We start from the raw sequence: 18,404 nt of genomic DNA, 5'->3' as shown, positions 1-18,404 counted from the left end.
CAGCTCCAGAAATCAGCATACAATGCCCTCCATAATGTTTGGGACAAAGACCCATCATTTATTTATTTGCCTCTGTACTCCACAATTTGAGATTTGTGATAGAAAAAAAATCACATGTGGTTAAAGTGCACATTGTCAGATTTTAATAATGGCCATTTTTATACATTTTGGTTTCACCATGTAGAAATTACAGCAGTGTTTATACATAGTCTCCCCATTTCAGGGCACCATAATGTTTGGGACACAGCAATATCATGAAAATGAAAGTAGTCATGTTTAGTATCTTGTTCAGGGCTCGAAATTAACGGTTGCCCGGGTGTCAATGGCCAGGCAATCTAAAAGTCGTGTCATTTTGCCCGGCTTGGCAAGCACCCGGGACACCTGCCGTTCACCTGTCGCCGACTATCCGACCATGGAGCAGGTAACACGGGATTACATGGTACCCATGGCGGGGGGAACTCCCCCCGACCTGACAAACTGTAACCTGGCCATCCTATTTTTGCAGCTAACCAGAGGTTTGCTTCTTGCAGTGTAGCCTCTATATTTCTGTTCATGAAATTTTCCGCAGACAGTAGTCATTGACAAATCCACACCTGACTCCTGAAGAGTGTTTCTGATCTGTCGGACAGGTGTTTGGGGATTTTGCTTTATTATTGAGAGAATTCTTCTGTCATCACCTGTGGAGGTCTTCCTTGGCATGCCAGTCCCTTTGTGATTAGTAAGCTCACTAGAACCCTCTTTTTTCTTAATGATGTTCCAAACAGTTGATTTTAGTGAGCCTAAATTTTGGCTGATGTCTCTAACAGTTTTATTCTTGTTTCTCAGTCTCATAATGGTTTCTTTGACTATCATTACCACAACTTTGGTCCTCGTGTTGATAAAAGCAATAAAAGTTTCCAAAGGTGATGGAAAGACTGGAGGAAAGGCTAGGTGCTGAGAGCTCTCTTATACCTGCTTTAAGGAGATAATTAAACACACCTGAGCAATTACAATCCCCTGTGAATCCATGTGTTCCAAACATTATGGTGCCCTGAAATGGGGAAGTATGTATAGACACAGCTGTAATTTCTACATGGTGAATCCAAAATGTTTAATAATACCCTTTAATAAAATCTGAAGATGTGCACTTTAACCACATGTGATTTTTTTCTAATACAAATCTCAAATTGTGTACAGAGGCAAATAAATAAATGATGGGCATTTGTCCCAAACATTATGGAGGGCACTATATAGTTAAAAAATACACAAAAATAAAGTAAACCTTATACTTCTACAGTCACCTCCATGTCACTTTGCAGCCAGTGAAATCATTGTGGTAATGAAGGAAATAAGGTCGCCAACTTGCACAAGCAGCAATTGCCAGATAATCAGATTCAGCCAAAGGTACACAAAAATGCTGGAGAAACTCAGCGGGTGCAGCAGCATCTATGGAGCGAAGGAAATAGGCAACGTTTCGGGCCGAAACCCTTCTTCAGATTCAGCCATGCTGATTTAGCAATAAACATTGGCCTTGGCACAGGAAATATCTCTGCTGTTCTTTGTCAAAATGCTGTTGTGTTGTCTTTTACAACCACCTGAGAGGGCATTGTCCCAGAGTTTTAAATCTTCCATTAAAATGGCACTTCCAACAATGCATCAACCTTAAACCTCAGTGCTCAGAGTCTCTGGGATGGGAAGCAAGTCTACATCCTTCCAATGTAGGGACAAGAATGCTATCTATTATGTCATAGTCAACATTTAAATGCAATGAAACATAGCCTTCAGTATAAAATAAACTTGCATAAGATTACGGAGTAATGGTAAGATTACGTAACACAGTATATGTGCCGGATGCACTCACATTCCAACAGGTCGGCGAGGGTCTTGGTTCGGAGTGCCACAGGTCTTTTGGTCTTATCATTGGTGATAGCGAAGTCTTGCATACCCAGTTCTTCTGCTACTTTGGCTTGTGTGCGGTTGTTGACCAGAGAACTTCGCAATAGCTACAGAGCCAACAATGCAAGCAGAAACCTTGTTACAACCTGTTCCTGTCTACCATTAATATTATCTTTATATAAAATACTGGAAAATTGAAATAAAACAGGAAGTGCTGGAAATGCTGAGCAGGTCTGGCAGCATCGTGGAGCCAGAAATCGAGGTCATGTTTCACATTGACATCTTTACAACAAAACTTTTATCTCTTAATTGACATTCAATTTTCTCAACTTCAGCAGTTTTTCATGTTTAATGACACTTTTCATTGAAAAGTAAAAAATGCTGGAAAATAATTGATAGATTTGATAGCATCTCTGCAGAGGAAAACCCCCCACAAATTTCAGGTCAATTAAAAGATTTTTTTGCAAGGTCAGTGGCTCTGGGCCAAAACTGCCGATGCTGGCTTACCTAAAAAAACTCAAAGTACTGGAGTAACTCAGCAGGTCAGGCAGAATCCCTGGAGGACATCGATACGTGATGTTTCAGGTCAGGATTCGAAGCTGAAGAAGGATCCCAACACGAAAGGTCCTATCAATATCTGCCTGAGCTGCTGAGTTATTCTGGGACTTCTTGCCTTTCAATGCGATTGATATCTCAACTATTCCAAACATTCATTCTACCTTCTGTCCAATATTTCTTCAAGATACACTGCCGCATGTTGACAAGGCTCATACAACAAACTCACAACCGCCAATACCCAGAACAAGGAGAGGAAGTATCTGCTAAATTCCTCATTGTTGCTCCAGCATTTTGATTGTGGTGAACAGAGTCTGAGCCAAACTTTTTATCAATTCCAGAGTGGAAGCCAAAGGGTGGGATAGAAATAAGAAATTAATTGATTGATAAAATGTAAAAAAAAGACCTACAGTCACCACATTGTACCCACTTGTTTTTAAAAACATGGGGATATAATGGGGTTGAAACTCAAGGATGCTGTTAAAAAACAAGACATACTCTTCCAGTATTGTTCATGGCTGGTGAAGATCCATTGTCGTTCTGGTGCAGAATGGTGGTGGAGAAATAAACAGGGTCTACTGATGTAATTCATCTTTATCTTATATATAACCAGTCAGCCAGTTATTAATTATATTGTGGTTTACTGTCTTTGTATTTTGCTGGAAACTGAACAACAAAACTTCGGACAATGTCAAAGTGAAAAATAAGAGTTACTAAGGCCGAGCAATCTCTGTAGTACATAATCAGAGAGAGGAAGAGAAGTGGCAGACACTCTATTCTGCCATTACTGGTTGGAGAGTCCAGTGTCTGGGGGGGAATAAGTCCAAATAACAAGTTTCCATAAAATATGCAGGCTAAGAATCAAAAATGGATATGATAGTATGATAAAACAGGAAATACAAATAAAAGTAAACTGGAAATCATTACTGTTTTAAAATATAAGACTGTTTTTAAATATATTTAAAATTAAATCATCATTTTATTACATTACTTTAATTGATCTATTGTAGCAAAATATTTACAATACATTTAAATGCTGCAGAAAACAAGATGAGTTTAGGACTAAGATTGAGATAGACAAAAAATATTTTGTTCTAAGGATGTTAAAAATATACAAATGCTCAGCTCCTAATAAGATTTTAATGTAACTAATACTGGCGCATGTTGTGTCTCACCGTTAAGTGGCCCTCATGGTGGTCAGGGAAGTGTATGAATAAGTATTCAGTAGCTACCAATTGCATTATGGAGTCTCCAAGGAATTCCATCCTCTGATTGTGACCCCTGCAAAAAAGAGATCAATACTGCAAAAATCAATGAGTGCTAAGCAAACAACAAATTAAATTGAAAAGCACTCAAATTATGTTGGGTCTCTGTAATTACATGGAACAAAGAGCTTTTTGGACACGATTAAAAATGACTGTTGACTGGCTTCATAACCATCCATAATCTGATCTTTACATCACTGATCTTGTCCATTAAAGTGGAATCTTGTGTTGCACAGCTCCATCCATAAAGTTTAATTTATTTAATTTAATCTGACATTCCTGCGAATGAACAGAGCACACAAGTGTAAATATTAAACAGCTGCAACTCCATCTTTAAATTTGCCGCAACGCCACCGTTGTTGGACAAATTACAGATGATGACGTGTTCGAGTATAGGGGGGGGGGGAGATTGATCGACTGACTGAAAGATGCCTGAACAACATCAAGGAACTGATTGTTGGCTATAGAAGAGGGAGGCCAAGGATCTACAAACCTGCCTTCATCGATGGGACAGTGGTGGAGAGAGTCAAAAACTTCAAATTCCTGGGCGTGCATATCTCTGAACTTGTCCTGGACCCAGCACACTGATGCAATCATAAAGAATGACAATAGACAATAGACTATGGGTGCAGGAGTAGGCCATTAGGCCCTTCGAGCCAGCACCGCCATTCAATGTGATCATGGCTGATCATCCCCAATCAGCACCCCGTTCCTGCCTTTTCCCCATATCCCCTGACTGCGCTATTTTTAAGAGCCCTATCTAGCTCTCTCTTGAAAGCATCCAGAGATCCTGCCTCCTCCGCCCTCTGAGGTAGAGAATTCCACAGACTCACCACTCTCTGTGAGAAAAAGTGTTTCCTCATCTCCGTTCTAAATGGCTTACTCCTTATTCTAAAACTGTGGCCCCTGGTTCTGGACTCCCCCAACATCGGGAACATGCCCATCAATGCCTCTACTTCCTTAGATGATTAGAAGATTTGGTATGTCGATGAATACTCTCTTGAACTACTACAAGTCTACAAGTGTACAATAGAGAGCATATCGACTGGTTGCATCACGGCATGGTTCAGTGACTCGAATGCCCAGGAATTAAGAAGATAGCAAAAATTGGTGAACACTGCCCAGTCCATCACAGGTACTGACCTCCCCACTAAAGAAGGGATTTACAGGAGTCGCTGCCTCAAAAAAGCAGTCCGCATCATCAGAGACTCACATCACCCTGGCCACACCAAACATTTCACTCCTGCCACAACCATCAGGCTATTAAACACTACAACCTCCAACTATGCTCTGAACTACATAGACTTAGGCGCAATGTTTTTTATTTGCACTATTATTGTTTGCTTTTTTAAAAAATATACAGAACTTTTTTAGTTGTTCCTTATGCCCTTGTCCCACTTAGGAAACCTGAACGGAAACCTCTGGAGACTTTGCGCCCCACCCAAGGTTTCTGTGCGGTTCCCAGAGGTTTTTGTCAGTCTCCCTGATGGTCGAAAGTAGTTTCCGCTTCTTCTATGTTCCGGCGATTACTTCAAAAAATTCAAAACCGGCCATGACTAAAAATAGGTTGCCGTTTTAAAAATCGGTAATTTTTTTGTCAAAGTCGGTTGCGATGCTAGTTGAAGGTGGTTGCCGACAACCACCTGCAACCTCCGGCAACCACCTTCAACTAGCATCGCAACCGGATTCGATTAAAAAATTACCGATTTTTAAAATGGCAACCTATTTTTAGTCGCGGCCGGTTTTGAATTTTTTGAAATAATCGCCAGAACATCGAAGAAGCGGAAACCACTTTCGACTATTAGGGAGACTGACAAAAACCTCCGGGAACCGCACGGAAACCTTGGGTGGGGCGCAAAGTCTCCAGAGGTTTCCGTTCATGTTTCCTAAGTGGGACAGGGGTATGATGGTGTTTACAGAGTACCATGTTTATATATCTGTTGTGCTGCTGCAAGTAAGAATGCAATTGTTCCATTTCGGAACATATGACTATTAAACACTCTTGACTTGACTCTTGACTCCTTAAGGACTTCACGGCATATCTAGGGTTGAAACACTCTATAAAGTTTATGTGTCGTGCTATTGTAAAACTGATGTCAATGCAAACTATGGAACAACAAATGCCAAGCTGAAGACTGTGGCTCGTATTTACAGTATATTGTGCCTTTACATTCAGTTCAAGGAATCTTAAAGGGTTTTACGATTAACAATGCACTTTTAAAAAGTCATTGTTAAAATGTAGGGAATTCTGTAGCTAATTTATACACAAAAAGCTCAAACAAATATCAACGTGCTAAAGTGTTTTTTAGCGGTGTGGATTGCTTTTGTGATGTTGGGGGAGGGGAAAATAATGGACGGGATATCATGAATAAGATATCTTTTCTTTAAAAGTACCAACGGACCTCTTACATACACCTCAGATTAGCATCTCGTATGTCCTGTCCTGGAGCATTAAGCCACAAGTTGCAAGAATGGGCTTCTAACCTCTCGAACCTCATGGATCTTGCTGCAGTTCTGTTTTTATTTAGCTGGTGCTACAAGATCAAAAAATAACCCTGACAAACGCAATGCTGCAGCTAAAATAAAACATTGCAGATTGAGACAAAACCAGCTGCATCATTTCAGCACAGTCAAGTCAGGGTGAGCTGAATGCTTATGACACATGAGAGATCAATTCTATTGTACAAATCAGTGAGCACAAACAAAGCAGGGAAACCAACCACGCAGCTGCCAGTAAAGAAAGTTTCAACATTGTGTGTAGGGTTCAGTCATTTCCAAGACATCGGCTTGAGTCACTTAGATGTCAGAGTTGACATTACCTCTATTTCACATGTGAGACTACAGCCACAGTTAGCCATTAAAGAATAAAGACGCATTTCCAGGTTCACATGGAAATCCACATTCCTCACCATGAATGTTTATTCTTTTTGCCAGCACCCACCCCCTCACCTTCTACTCAAACCAACTTCCAATCTTCACCTTTAATTGGGTGCATAAATATCTCAGTGAGGAGGCACGCAAAGTGGGAGAGAGGGCACATCCTAGCTTGTTATTTCATAAAAGAGATATTCAAAGCCACTGACGTCAATTCTTATCCTCGGCAGACAATTTCACACTAGCTCTTCAGACAAGAAAATGGACCCTTTTCAGTTCTGTATCATTAATGCATCAAACCATAATTCCCACAGAAAAACATTCAGCAATATGTTTAGTACGACACCTAACTGCCGCCACATGCAGTAGATATTTTGGATTCATTCTGATGCTATTTGACAGCAAAATAAACCTTTGGCACCTATCATCAGAATTACCTATGATAGCTCTGAATGATTTATTACTGATTTCAGTAGAATTACAGGGATACGGAAAATATATTTTCCAGTGGAACCAAACCATAAATTAAATTGATTTTTCCAAACAAATATGCACACACCATCTCGTGCATTTACTCATTGCTTAATGGTTCAGGGCTGAAGTTCACAAACATACTTGGAGCTGCCAATGGCTCAAATCACAGCAGGTGGAGTGCGAGAAAATCAGGGAAAGAATTGTAATCCCATAGGGCAGCATGGTGGCGCAGCGGTAGCATTGCTGTCTGACAGCACTTGCAGCACCAGAGATCCGGGTTCAATCCCGACTACGGGTGCTGTCTGTACAGAGTCTGTACGTTCTTCCCCTGACTGCGTGGGTTCGCTCCAAGATGTTCGGTTTCCTACCACACTCCAAAGACGTACAGGTGTGTTGGTAATTTGGCTTGCTATGTGTAAAATTGGTCCGGGTGTGTGTAGATAGTGTTAATGTGCGGGGATCGCTGGTCGACACGGACGCAGTGGGCCTAAGGGCCTGTTTCCGTGCTGTATCTCTAATCTAAACTAATAACTAAATTACTTAAACTGCTCTCACTGCTGCTGTGTGAAAACCCATTACCACAGAGGTAATCCTCTCCTTGCGAAATCAGGGTTTTGTTTTGAAATACAAAATATTTTTAAAATAACACTGCTTTAACTAGCTGGTTAGATTTGCGATTAGGAGCCTGAAAACTATCTACTACAAAGTCAATTTACTCAGAAAACAGCAAATATTTAAAGAGCACAGGAAAAATAAATTACTGTAACATTTCCCAGTAAGGGACCGAGTTGAGATGCCACCACTGGTGCATGGGAGGGGGAATCTGGGGCAAGCACACGACCGGGTTAGGGGAGAGGTTGGAGAACAAAATGAGAAGGCACCACTGTATGGGAGATCAAGTCATGCACAGGTCTTTGTGGAGGGAAGGGAAGGCATGGGTACTAAGTGCACACCTTGGGCAAGGTATGCATCAGAAGGGAGGGGGGCAAGATTGAAGATGCACTCGGGGTAAAACGTCTCCCAGGGGAGGGAGAGATCAAGTGTGCGCCTTGGCACTCAGGGGAGAGGGAGGGGGTGGAAATCGAGTGCTTGTCCTGGAAATGGGGGAAGGAGTGAAACAAACAATTCAAATAATCAAATGCTGGGAGAGTGAGGAAATGAGGGCACATCTGCAGGGATGTGGGGGAGGGTGGGGAGGGAAAGAATGTGGAGCAGAAGCCAGAACATAGGCCTAAGTGAAGGGCAGAACAGCAAGATCTTTGAGCAAAATTTAAATGACTGACACATTTCGACAGGAAGCAGAGTTCAGGACAAGTCCATGGTGAAAATATACCTTGAACAGAAATGTAAAATTGGAAGATATTAGAGCTTAGCTCAAAATAAGACAGCTGTTACACTTATTCTGGAGACAGAGCAGAATGTAGTGAACTCACAGAGTTAGATGATTAAATCCAACAGTGCGCAAAGTGAAGGCTCGTGCCAGGAGCCGAATGTGGATAAAATTCACTCCAATTGTCTCTTCAAAATCTGTCAGTTTCTTCAGAACAGGAGACGTGTCAATCAAAGGCCTGTCTGATTTTGATTCCTGCAGCTGATAAAAAGCGGAAAAATACTTTATTTTTTTTATCGATAATCCCAGTAAAGTGATCACATTTTAATGCATCAAATTAGACAAACATCATCGACCTAGATATTGGCCAACTTTCTTCAGTCGGACGTGTGAATTCTGGATTAGTTGAAGCTTGATGCCTGACAAGGGAGGAGAAAGATAGACAAGTTACACATCCTTCATGCGGGATCGCAGTTAACAAGGGGCTTTTTAACTATTGTGACCATTGATCTATCTGCAGTAACGGAGTTGGAAGAAAAGCTGCTTTTCTTTGTACGACCAATTAGCAGAAGAGCCGACCATTGTGAGGAAATGTTTTTGAGAACGTTCCCAGTTGGTCAGACACAGTGGTCAGTTAATCACCAGCTGAGAAACAACTGTGGACGTGACAAAGCAAAATAATTCAATTTATAAATTTGCGGGCGAGGACTGGACTTAACACTGTTTTTTCATCATTGTGTTATGGTGGAATCTGGAATGCTAACAGCCACTTCATCTGCCCCCATCCCCTACCCTAACCATTGTCACTAGTTAGTTAGTAGACAACTGAAAGGCCAAGATATCTTTGAGATATCAATATACAGAATATGTATTGATTTGATTCAATTTATTGTCATTGCACTTTTCAGTGCAACAAAATGGTTTAGCCTGCAGTCATAACATAGAATAAATAACAAACACTCAACACAGTTTAAAGTCCCAAAGTCATTGTCTCTTCCCTCCTTGCTCGCCCTCTGCGTTGAGGCAATCCAAGCCTCCGATGTTGTGATCCCACCGGGTGATGGTAGGTAAGTCCCGCGGCTGAATCCGTGCTCCGCAAACGGGCCGGTTCAAGCTCCGCGGCCCGGGGTGGTCGAAGATGCCGAAGCTGCCGTCCTCCAGTCCAGCGGACGCAGCTGTAGTTGTGGGAGCTCCGGAAAACAGAACTCGAGCTCCCGATGATGTCGTCCACTGTATTCTGTGAACCGTGAAGTTCAGCACTCATAGTGATCCTATGCCCAGTCTAATTCAATGGCAGGACCTAATGCGACTCTGTATAAAAATATCTAAACCATCCCAACATAATGTAACACACCGAGTATTTTCTCTATCAGCACTTCATCCAGCTCAGTGACAGCAGTCAGCCCCAGCAACATTCTCACTATTTCACAGCTTTGCATCCTTTCATTAGTCAGAGCCAAATCTTCACATCTCCTTCCAAAGGGAAAGACTCCACCGGAAGTGCCATGTCCAGTTGACAATCTGCCAGACTATTAATATTGAATAGCTGCTCCATCTATCACTTGCATTGCAATAATGTAATGGTTGAAAGCTTCAAGTTCCTCGAAGTAAATATCATCAGCAACTTGTCCTAGATCAGCCAAATCGAAGCAATGGCTAAGAAAGCACACCAACTCCTCTACTTCCTTAAAGCTTAGGAAGTTCGGCATGTCCCCAAGAATTTTCACCAACTTCTACAGACGCGTATTAGAAAGCATTTGATCGAGATGCATCGCAGCGTGGTTTGGGAACAGCTCAATCCAAGACCACACTAAATTGCAGAGAATTGTGGACACAGCCCAGACCAACACGCAAACTAACCTCCCTTGCATTGACTCCATCTACACTTCATGCAAAGCCATCAGCATAATCAAGGATGAGTCTCACCCTCTTCTCCCCTCTCCCATCAGGCAAGAGAGATACAGTACTGTGAAAATGCATACCTCCTGATTCAGGGATGACTTTCTTCCCAGCTGTTACCATAAAATTCACCTTGTCGTCAGTCAGACTCAAAAATTAAATATTGCAAAAGAATTGCAATTATCTCTGAAACACTTTACTTCCTGCTTGGTATAATTGCAATTGATTTTTGTTGTTTTCCCTGATTTGGAGTGGGGTCAAAAAGGCTGGAGAGACACCTGAAGGGATTACTGCATGCGAGGTGTTTGGGGAAGTTGTGGTAACATCCACGGATATTGTCATGACCCAGAAATGGTTCATTGATTTCATTAAGCAATTGCTGCATGTTAATTTTGCAAGACCACAATGGAACCTCCTCGCAAGCATTGTGAGAAAAAGCTTTATGATCCAACGAGAAATGCTAAAGGATAAATGTTGTGCTGGGAACAGAAAAACAAAGATGAGATAAATTTGGAGATCTATACATATAATAAATAAACATGCTGCTTTTAACAATGCGCAGCACTCAGTGCAGAATTTTAATCGGGCAGGTGAATGAGTGCAGAGCTCACCGACACAAGCGACACTGGATTTCAAAGGTAACGTTTCACTGGCAGGGAACTGACATACTGCAACAATACACCATGCTGCAGTCCACTAGGTCAGAGCTGCTTGCTCTAATCAGATGGAGAGAATAACCTGTGCCCGCAGTCATGTCAGCCAGGCCGAATGATTCCATCATTCAATGCGATTGATGTCCATTTGCATGCAACTGCCTTGGCTGCACCTTCTCTCACTTTTATTGTGCCAGTCATACCAAGGGAGTCACGAGTGTAATGCAGCATGGAAACAGGCCCAACTTGCCCATGCCAACCGAGATGCTCCATCTACACTAGTCCCACCTGCCTGCATTTGGACCAAATCCCCCTTTAACATTTCCAATATATGTACCAGCCCAAATATCATTTAAATGTTGGTTTAGTACCTGCCTCAACTACCTCCCTGGGCAGACACAAAATGTTGGCGTAACTCAGCGGGACAAACAGTAGCTCTGGAGGGAAGGAATGGGTGATGTTACGAGTCGAGACCCTTCTTCAGACTGAAAGTCACGGGAAAGGGAAATGAGAGATATAGACAGTGATAGAGAGAGATGTAGAACAAATGAATGAAAGATATGGCTACACAGTCATGGAGATACAGAAAGCAGAACAGGAGTTAAGTCCTGAAAGATGGGGTCACCATCACCATTTCAAGACTGACCGTGAAGGTTCAAGCTCCCAATGGCAATGATAAAGTAATGAAAGTAAAATTCCTATTCATAAACGTACACATTTCACAATTAAATTTCTTGAGCTTTCTGAGGGAGAAAGCTTTAATTTCACTCCCAAAACAGCTACTTTTTGCCTGAGACACCCTTCACAAGCTGGAAATATTTGTCTCTTCCATTAGGTCAGTTGCTTTCCAAAACCAAGCTTCGATCAAATCACCACTTGATGACCACCACTAGGCTGACCCTGCTGGATGTTGTGGGAGAGTAAATGAAGAACACCTCATTTCACACTGTTGGGCTAACAACCCTGGTATCCTATGACTCAAAAATGTGTTTGGCTTGGATGTGTGGATGTGGGGAGGGGGTTTGGAGAAGGGGGTGTATTAGCAGAGCGGATATGGGATGTAGCTGTATCTGGTTTCCCACCTCCTGCCTCCCCCTCCCCCGCCATGAATCTGCTCCAACAAGCCTCTTTCCAATTAAGTTGATTAGTCATTCCTCGTGACTTATCAGCCTCCCACTCAACACAGTGCACTACCACCAGAAAATCAACAACTGCCAACAATGAGGATTCCCTCACCTGACCTCCCTTGGCATCAAACGATCCCCTTTTGGTTTGTTGAGAGGATATGGACATTCCTGTGGAATGTGGGATGTGTATTTGTCTTTTAACTATGTGACACAATGAGAAGTAACATCAGAAAACTGGATATCTTATCCCTGAGCAATTGTCCTTGGAGAATTCACAGCACTCTCTTAACAGATGAGAAAGAAAAATCATCCACATAAAATAAGAGAAAATGTTATTCAAAAATACCTTCTCGTTCACACTTTTGTGCCTGGACAATTCTTGTGCAGCTCCAACCTTTTAGCCCAAATGATGGACCGCACAATACATGTATTATAACAGCTAGCCACAGTTTTTCCTTTTACCTAGCCTAAATGCCATCAGGAATGGCGTCAACTTTGTTGTTGATGAGGGAAAAAAAATCTCATTAGCTCACAATTCTCTTTTATTCGGTGGCCTGCGGGAAATTCTCCTCTGAAGCCCAGGGAATATAATTTTCTCCCTAACTGAGTGGACTATCCAGCAGTGTCCAGTACCGTATGAAATTTAAAACTATCTATTTGTTTTGTGGCTGCACAGTGCCACTTAGGGACTCATAGCTGCTATTACAATCTATAGCCAGACAGATAAGTAAAGGATTTGCATTTCTTTGAACAGCATGAAACTGTGAATGTTGGAACTTTGAAATAAAAACTCTGAAGATCTGTCCTGGGCCCAGCATATTGACGCAATCATCAAGGGAGTCAATCAATGCCTTGACTTCTTTAGAACACCGAGGAGATTCAGTTTGTCAATAAATGCTCTCTTGAACTTCCACAGCTGAACGGTAGAGTACATTGACTGGTTGCATCACGGCCTGGTTCGGTGACTTGAACGCCCAGGAACAGAGGAGATCACAAAAGTGGTCGACACTGCCAGGTCTGACAGGGGCACTGACCTCCCCACTATTGAAGGGATCTACAGGAGGCACTGCCTCAAAAAAGGCAGCCAACAACATCAAAGACATACCACCCTGGCCACTTCACTTCTATCTGCGAGCCTGCTTCTTAACTCCTAGACTACTTCTAGGAGTCTGAAAACGGTGACTTCCAGCTTTCTCATCGCCATCAGGTTCTTGAACTTGACTAAACACTAACTAAATTATGAATTGTCTTGGTTGCACTAAGGACTTATGTGCAATGTGACAAATAAACCGTATTGTATTGTATTGTATTGACTTCAGGCTTTTTGCACTAATACTAGAGTTTTTAGTTATTTTTTGTTCATTATTTTATCTCTGACTACTGTTTACAGGCCTGTTATTCTGCTGCAAGTAAGAATTTCAGTGTTCCATTGTCTGTACTTTTGACAATAAAATATTCATGACTTTTGAAAGAAAGTCCTGGAAACAACTGTGTAGGAAGGAACTACAGATGCTAGTTTAAACCGAATATAGACACAAAATGCTGAGTAACTCAGTGGGACAGGCAGCGTCACTGATTAGAAGTAATGGGTGACGTTTCGGTTTGAGTCCCTTCTTCAGTGAAATTCAGGGGAGAGGGAGGTACAGAGATAAGGAAGTGTATGAAGTGAACGAGGACTGAGTGTCGCCGGACAGGCACTTAAGCATTTCACTACTGGTTATACCTGTATAATTGAGTATGTGACCAATAAACTTGAATTGAAATTGAATTGTATGGCGTGAAAACAAGACAAGGGGGTCGTCCTACCCAAATTCCTGTATCTTTTCCAGCACGTCCCTATACTTATCACTAAATCTTTTTTTGATAAATTAGAAAGGACAATATCTAAATTTTTATGGGGTAGCAAACCGGCTAGAATCCGAAAGGCGATACTGCAGTCTCCTAAGATTGACGGCGGTTTGGCACTTCCTGGCTTTAGGCGATACTATTGGGCAGCTAACTTGCAAAAACTCCTGTACTGGATGAATGATGATTGCGACCAGCTACCGACCTGGGTACACATGGAAAAGGCGAGTTCACATCTCCCGTTGCGGTCTGTCCTATGCTCCCAACTCCCCCTTCCTATAACATCTGTGGGTGCAGGCCCAATTGCGTCCCTCTCGCTCAAGATATGGAGTCAACTCAGGAAAAACTTCGGTTTACAAGGCCCTTCCATCTTGATCCCACTGCTTAAAAACCACATCTTTAAACCTTCAAGTACAGACCACGCATTCAAAACCTGGCATAGCAACGGTATCAGTAGTGTCAAAAACCTATACAAGGATGGCATCTTTGCGTCTTTTGCGGAGCTCTCGTCCAACTATAGCCTCCCAAACTCCCACCTTTTTCGTTTTTTCCAGATTAGGGATTTTGTGAAGAAGACATTCCCCCATTTCCCAAATTGCCCCCCTGAAACCCTGACCGATACCATCCTAGCTCTAGAACCCAACCGGAAGAAATGCATCTCTGTTTTGTATAACTTGTTAGGGTCGGTTATATTGAAACCTCATACCTCATTAAAAGCTGCGTGGGAGGGTGAGCTGAATACGAAACTAACAGACCAGCAATGGGACTCTGCCTTGGTCTTGACCCATTCTTCCTCCATATGTGCCCATCATGGCCTAATCCAATGTAAAGTCCTTCACAAAGTCCATTACACAAATGCAAGATTATCTAGAATTTACCCCGCTGTTAGGGACACCTGCAACAGATGTAATCAATCTCCTGCCAACCATAGCCATATGTTTTGGTCTTGCCCTAAGCTAGCAGCCTTTTGGAGGACTGCTTTCGACTTGATAAGCAGAGGCTACGGCCAGACTATTCCTCCAAACCCACTGTCAGCCATTTTCGGTACCCCTCCCAACACCAACCTCTCTGTTGCGGTGAAACGGGTTCTAGCTTTTACAACCTTGTTAGCCCGGAGACTGATCTTGCTTAACTGGAGGCTCACCTGTCCCCCGACACACACCCGCTGGATTAAGGAGGTGCTTTACAATTTAAAGCTTGAAAAACTTAGGTTCTCTCTCAAAGGCTCTACCAAGACATTCCTAGATACATGGAACCCTTTCTTGGAACTTGTTAACTCTCTCAACTTGTCCCCAGACTCGGAAGAGGACTGAGTGCTCTCCACCATTGTTCTGCTCTACTGCAACTGCTCTCCCCTTAAACCCCCCCTCCCCACACTTATTTATTTAATTACTTACTTATTTACTGTTATTAGTGACCCCCCCCTTTTTTTTTTTTAGTACTTTTTGTTTAGTTTATCTTACCATATTTGTGTGGATGTGTATGTATGTGAGTGTTGTTTGTACCCGTTTGGATCCGACCTGATTCGGGTGGGTTGAAGATGGGTAAGGGTAAGGGCTTTGAGGACCGCTTACATACTGTTGCGCAATTATGCCTTGACTGTCACTGTCTGTTATCATTGTATGTATGCAAATTGCTGTGAAAAAAGAAGAAGAAAAAAACAAGAAAAAAACTAAATAAAAATAAACTAAATAAATAAAGACAAGACAAGGGGGATGCAGCTCAAGTAAATTGTTAGCTGGGAAAAGGTAACAACAAAGCAAACAGAGATAAAATGTAATCAGAGACAGTCAGACAGGTCAGAGAACTGGGAAGGAGGTGGGATGGAGAGAGGGGGAGAGAGCTGCCAGAGGAGGTAGTTGAGGCAGGAACTATCCCAACATTTAAGAAACAGTTAGACAGGTTCATGTATAGGACAGGTTTGGTGGGATATGGACCAAATGCTGGCAGGTGGGACTAGTGTAGCTGGGACATGTTGGCCAGTGTGGGCAAGTTGGGCCGAAGGGCCTGTTTCCACTCTGTATCATTATATGACTGATGGTCATATTATAGTTATAGAGGTGTATATAATCATGAGGAACATGCTAAGCTAAGGTGATTTCACAGTCTTTTACCCCCAGGGAATGGGAGGGGGGGGGGGAGCTCAAAAACTAAAAGGCATAGGTTTAAGATCAGAAGGGAAAGATTTCAAAGGGATCAGAGGGGCATCCTGTTCACACATAGGATGGGGGTAGAGATATGGAACAAAATGTCAGACAAAGTGGTGGAGGCAAGTATATTGACATCAGTTAAAAGACATTTGACAGAATAGTAAAGGTTTAGAGGGATATGGGAAATGCAAGCAAAATGGGAATGGCTTATATGGGTATCTTGTTCGACATGGATGTGTTGGGCCGAAGGGCCTGTTTCTGTGCTGCATGCTTCAGCATCCTTCCAGCGGGCCTGGCCTGAAGAGATATCACTCACATTTTATACACAGATAAATTGGCTCTGCATTACCTACATCTGTAGTACTCCCTCCCTCCCAACCCTTAAAGGAAACAACTTTTGGTTTGGTTTACTGAAACTCACTCCTATTTATAGAATAACAAATTAAATACAGTTTCAAGATGAGGCAGCAACATACCCTACCATATAAGGTAGAAGTCAAAGAATAAGTGAAGCATCCAGTCTAATAAACAGGCTACACAACGAAGAATGAGAGAAGCTGGCTCTTACTTGTAAAGGATGAAGTGGGTAATTAAGCCACACATCGCGTAGATCCTGCAGGGATAGAAAAGGTCTTGTCATTATTCTGAGGATAGATCGCAAATACTTACACTGCTCAGTAGGCACACTGCAAAGCAAAAGGTTACACCACCATTTTTAATGTTGACCCAATCCTAAATATTCGATAGTGCTATCAAAATAAAGGCAGAAGAAAATGTGAAATAAAATCAGAACCAATTAACCTAGAGTTTGTTCATTACAGAAATGTCAATATGCCAGGGTAAAGTAATTGTAATGAAGGAAACATACAAACAGCAACTCAGCGGCAAGAAACCAAAGCCATTTTCAGAGATTACAAACTATTTAGAAAACGGCAAACACCCAATTGCACAACACATTCATCGCAGATTTTAGCTCCATATTAGCCTCACTTGTCCAACCTAATCAACCATCTACTGTCACCTATTGCCAACTTGTCACCACCGTTATAATTAGGGATAGCAGATTTTCCATACATGAATGCATAAAAGTCAAGGCTAAGCAAAATGAATGGGGAATCACAGTTTACATCAACATATCCTACCATTCCGTCCCAGTTCACAAACAAATTCATTGTGGCTTAGTTCGGCAACTTGAGCGCCTTGGAGAGGAAAAGACTACAAAAAGTAGTAAACACTGCCCAGTCCATCATCGGCTCTGACCTCCCTTCCATCGGCTCTGACCCCCTTAATGCAGATCTATCGCAGTCGCTGCCTCAAAAAGGCTGGCAGTATCATCAAGGACCCACACCATCCTGGCCATACACTTATCTCCCTGCTACCTTCAGGTAGAAGGTACAGGAGCCTAAAGACTGCAACGACCAGGTTCAGGAATAGCTACTTCCCCACAGCCATCAGGCTATTAAACTTGGCTCTGACAAAACTCTGAACATTAATAGCCCATTATCTGTTATTTGCACTTCATCAGTTTATTTATTCATGTGTGTATATATTTATATAATGGTATATGGACACACTGATCTGTTTTGTAGTCATGCCTACTATGTTCTGTTGTGCTGAAGCAAAGCAAGAATTTCATTGTCCTATCAGGGACACATGACAATAAACTCTCTTGAATCTTGAATCTTGAATCTTCCTCAAATGCATAAACAGGAACTGGAGATGTGATTCATACCAAAGATAGATACAAAATGATGGAGTAACTCAGCGGGTCTGGCAGCATCTCTGGAGAAAATAGATAGGTGATGTTTTGGGTCATGATGCTTCTTCAGCCTGCAGAAGGGCCCCAAACTGAAACTTCGCCACCATAGTGGATAACCTCACATTTATCCACATCATACTGCATCTGCCCACTCACCCAACCTATCCAAGTCACCCTGCAGCCTCATAGCATCCTCATCGCAGCTCACACTATCACCCAGCTTTGTGTCAACCGCAAATTTGAAGATGTCACATTTAATTCCCTCGTCTAAATCGTTAATATACATTGTAAATAACTGGGGTCCCAGCACCAAGCCTTGCGGCACCCAACTAGTCACTGCCTGCCATTCTGAAAATAACCCATTAATTCCTACTCTTTGCTTCCTGTCTGCCAACCAGTTCTCTATCCATGTCAATACCCTACCCTCAATACCATGGCTCTGATTTTGCACACTAATCTCTTGTGTGGGACCTTGTGTAAGGCTTTTTGAAAGTCTAAATACACCACATCCACTGGCTCTCCCTTATCCATTCTACTTGTTACATCCTCAAAAATGTCCAGAAGATTTGTCAAGCATGATTTCCCCTTCATAAATCCA

At 42.2% G+C, this 18,404-nt stretch overlaps 1 protein-coding gene across 3 annotated transcripts in view; it reads right to left on the bottom strand.

The window, feature by feature from the left end:
• The window catches only part of drosha (drosha ribonuclease III), a 149,846-nt gene that overhangs the window by 39,249 nt on the left and 92,193 nt on the right, over window positions 1–18,404 (bottom strand). For 2 of the 3 annotated variants that reach the window (XM_033049036.1, XM_033049044.1), the window contains exons 24-27: window positions 16,616–16,660; window positions 8,477–8,634; window positions 3,606–3,711; window positions 1,841–1,982 (exon numbers count right to left, since the gene is read on the bottom strand). In XM_033049036.1, the coding sequence (XP_032904927.1) occupies window positions 1,841–1,982; window positions 3,606–3,711; window positions 8,477–8,634; window positions 16,616–16,660 (451 nt within the window). Of the gene's footprint in view, window positions 1–1,840; window positions 1,983–3,605; window positions 3,712–8,476; window positions 8,635–12,142; window positions 12,221–16,615; window positions 16,661–18,404 lie in introns of those variants that run through there. The other variant, XM_033049054.1, reaches the window with a different exon arrangement.

Source organism: Amblyraja radiata, chromosome 2, assembly GCF_010909765.2.
Source record: "Amblyraja radiata isolate CabotCenter1 chromosome 2, sAmbRad1.1.pri, whole genome shotgun sequence".
NCBI lineage: Eukaryota > Metazoa > Chordata > Chondrichthyes > Rajiformes > Rajidae > Amblyraja > Amblyraja radiata.
This window is presented reverse-complemented; position numbering and strand designations above follow the sequence as displayed.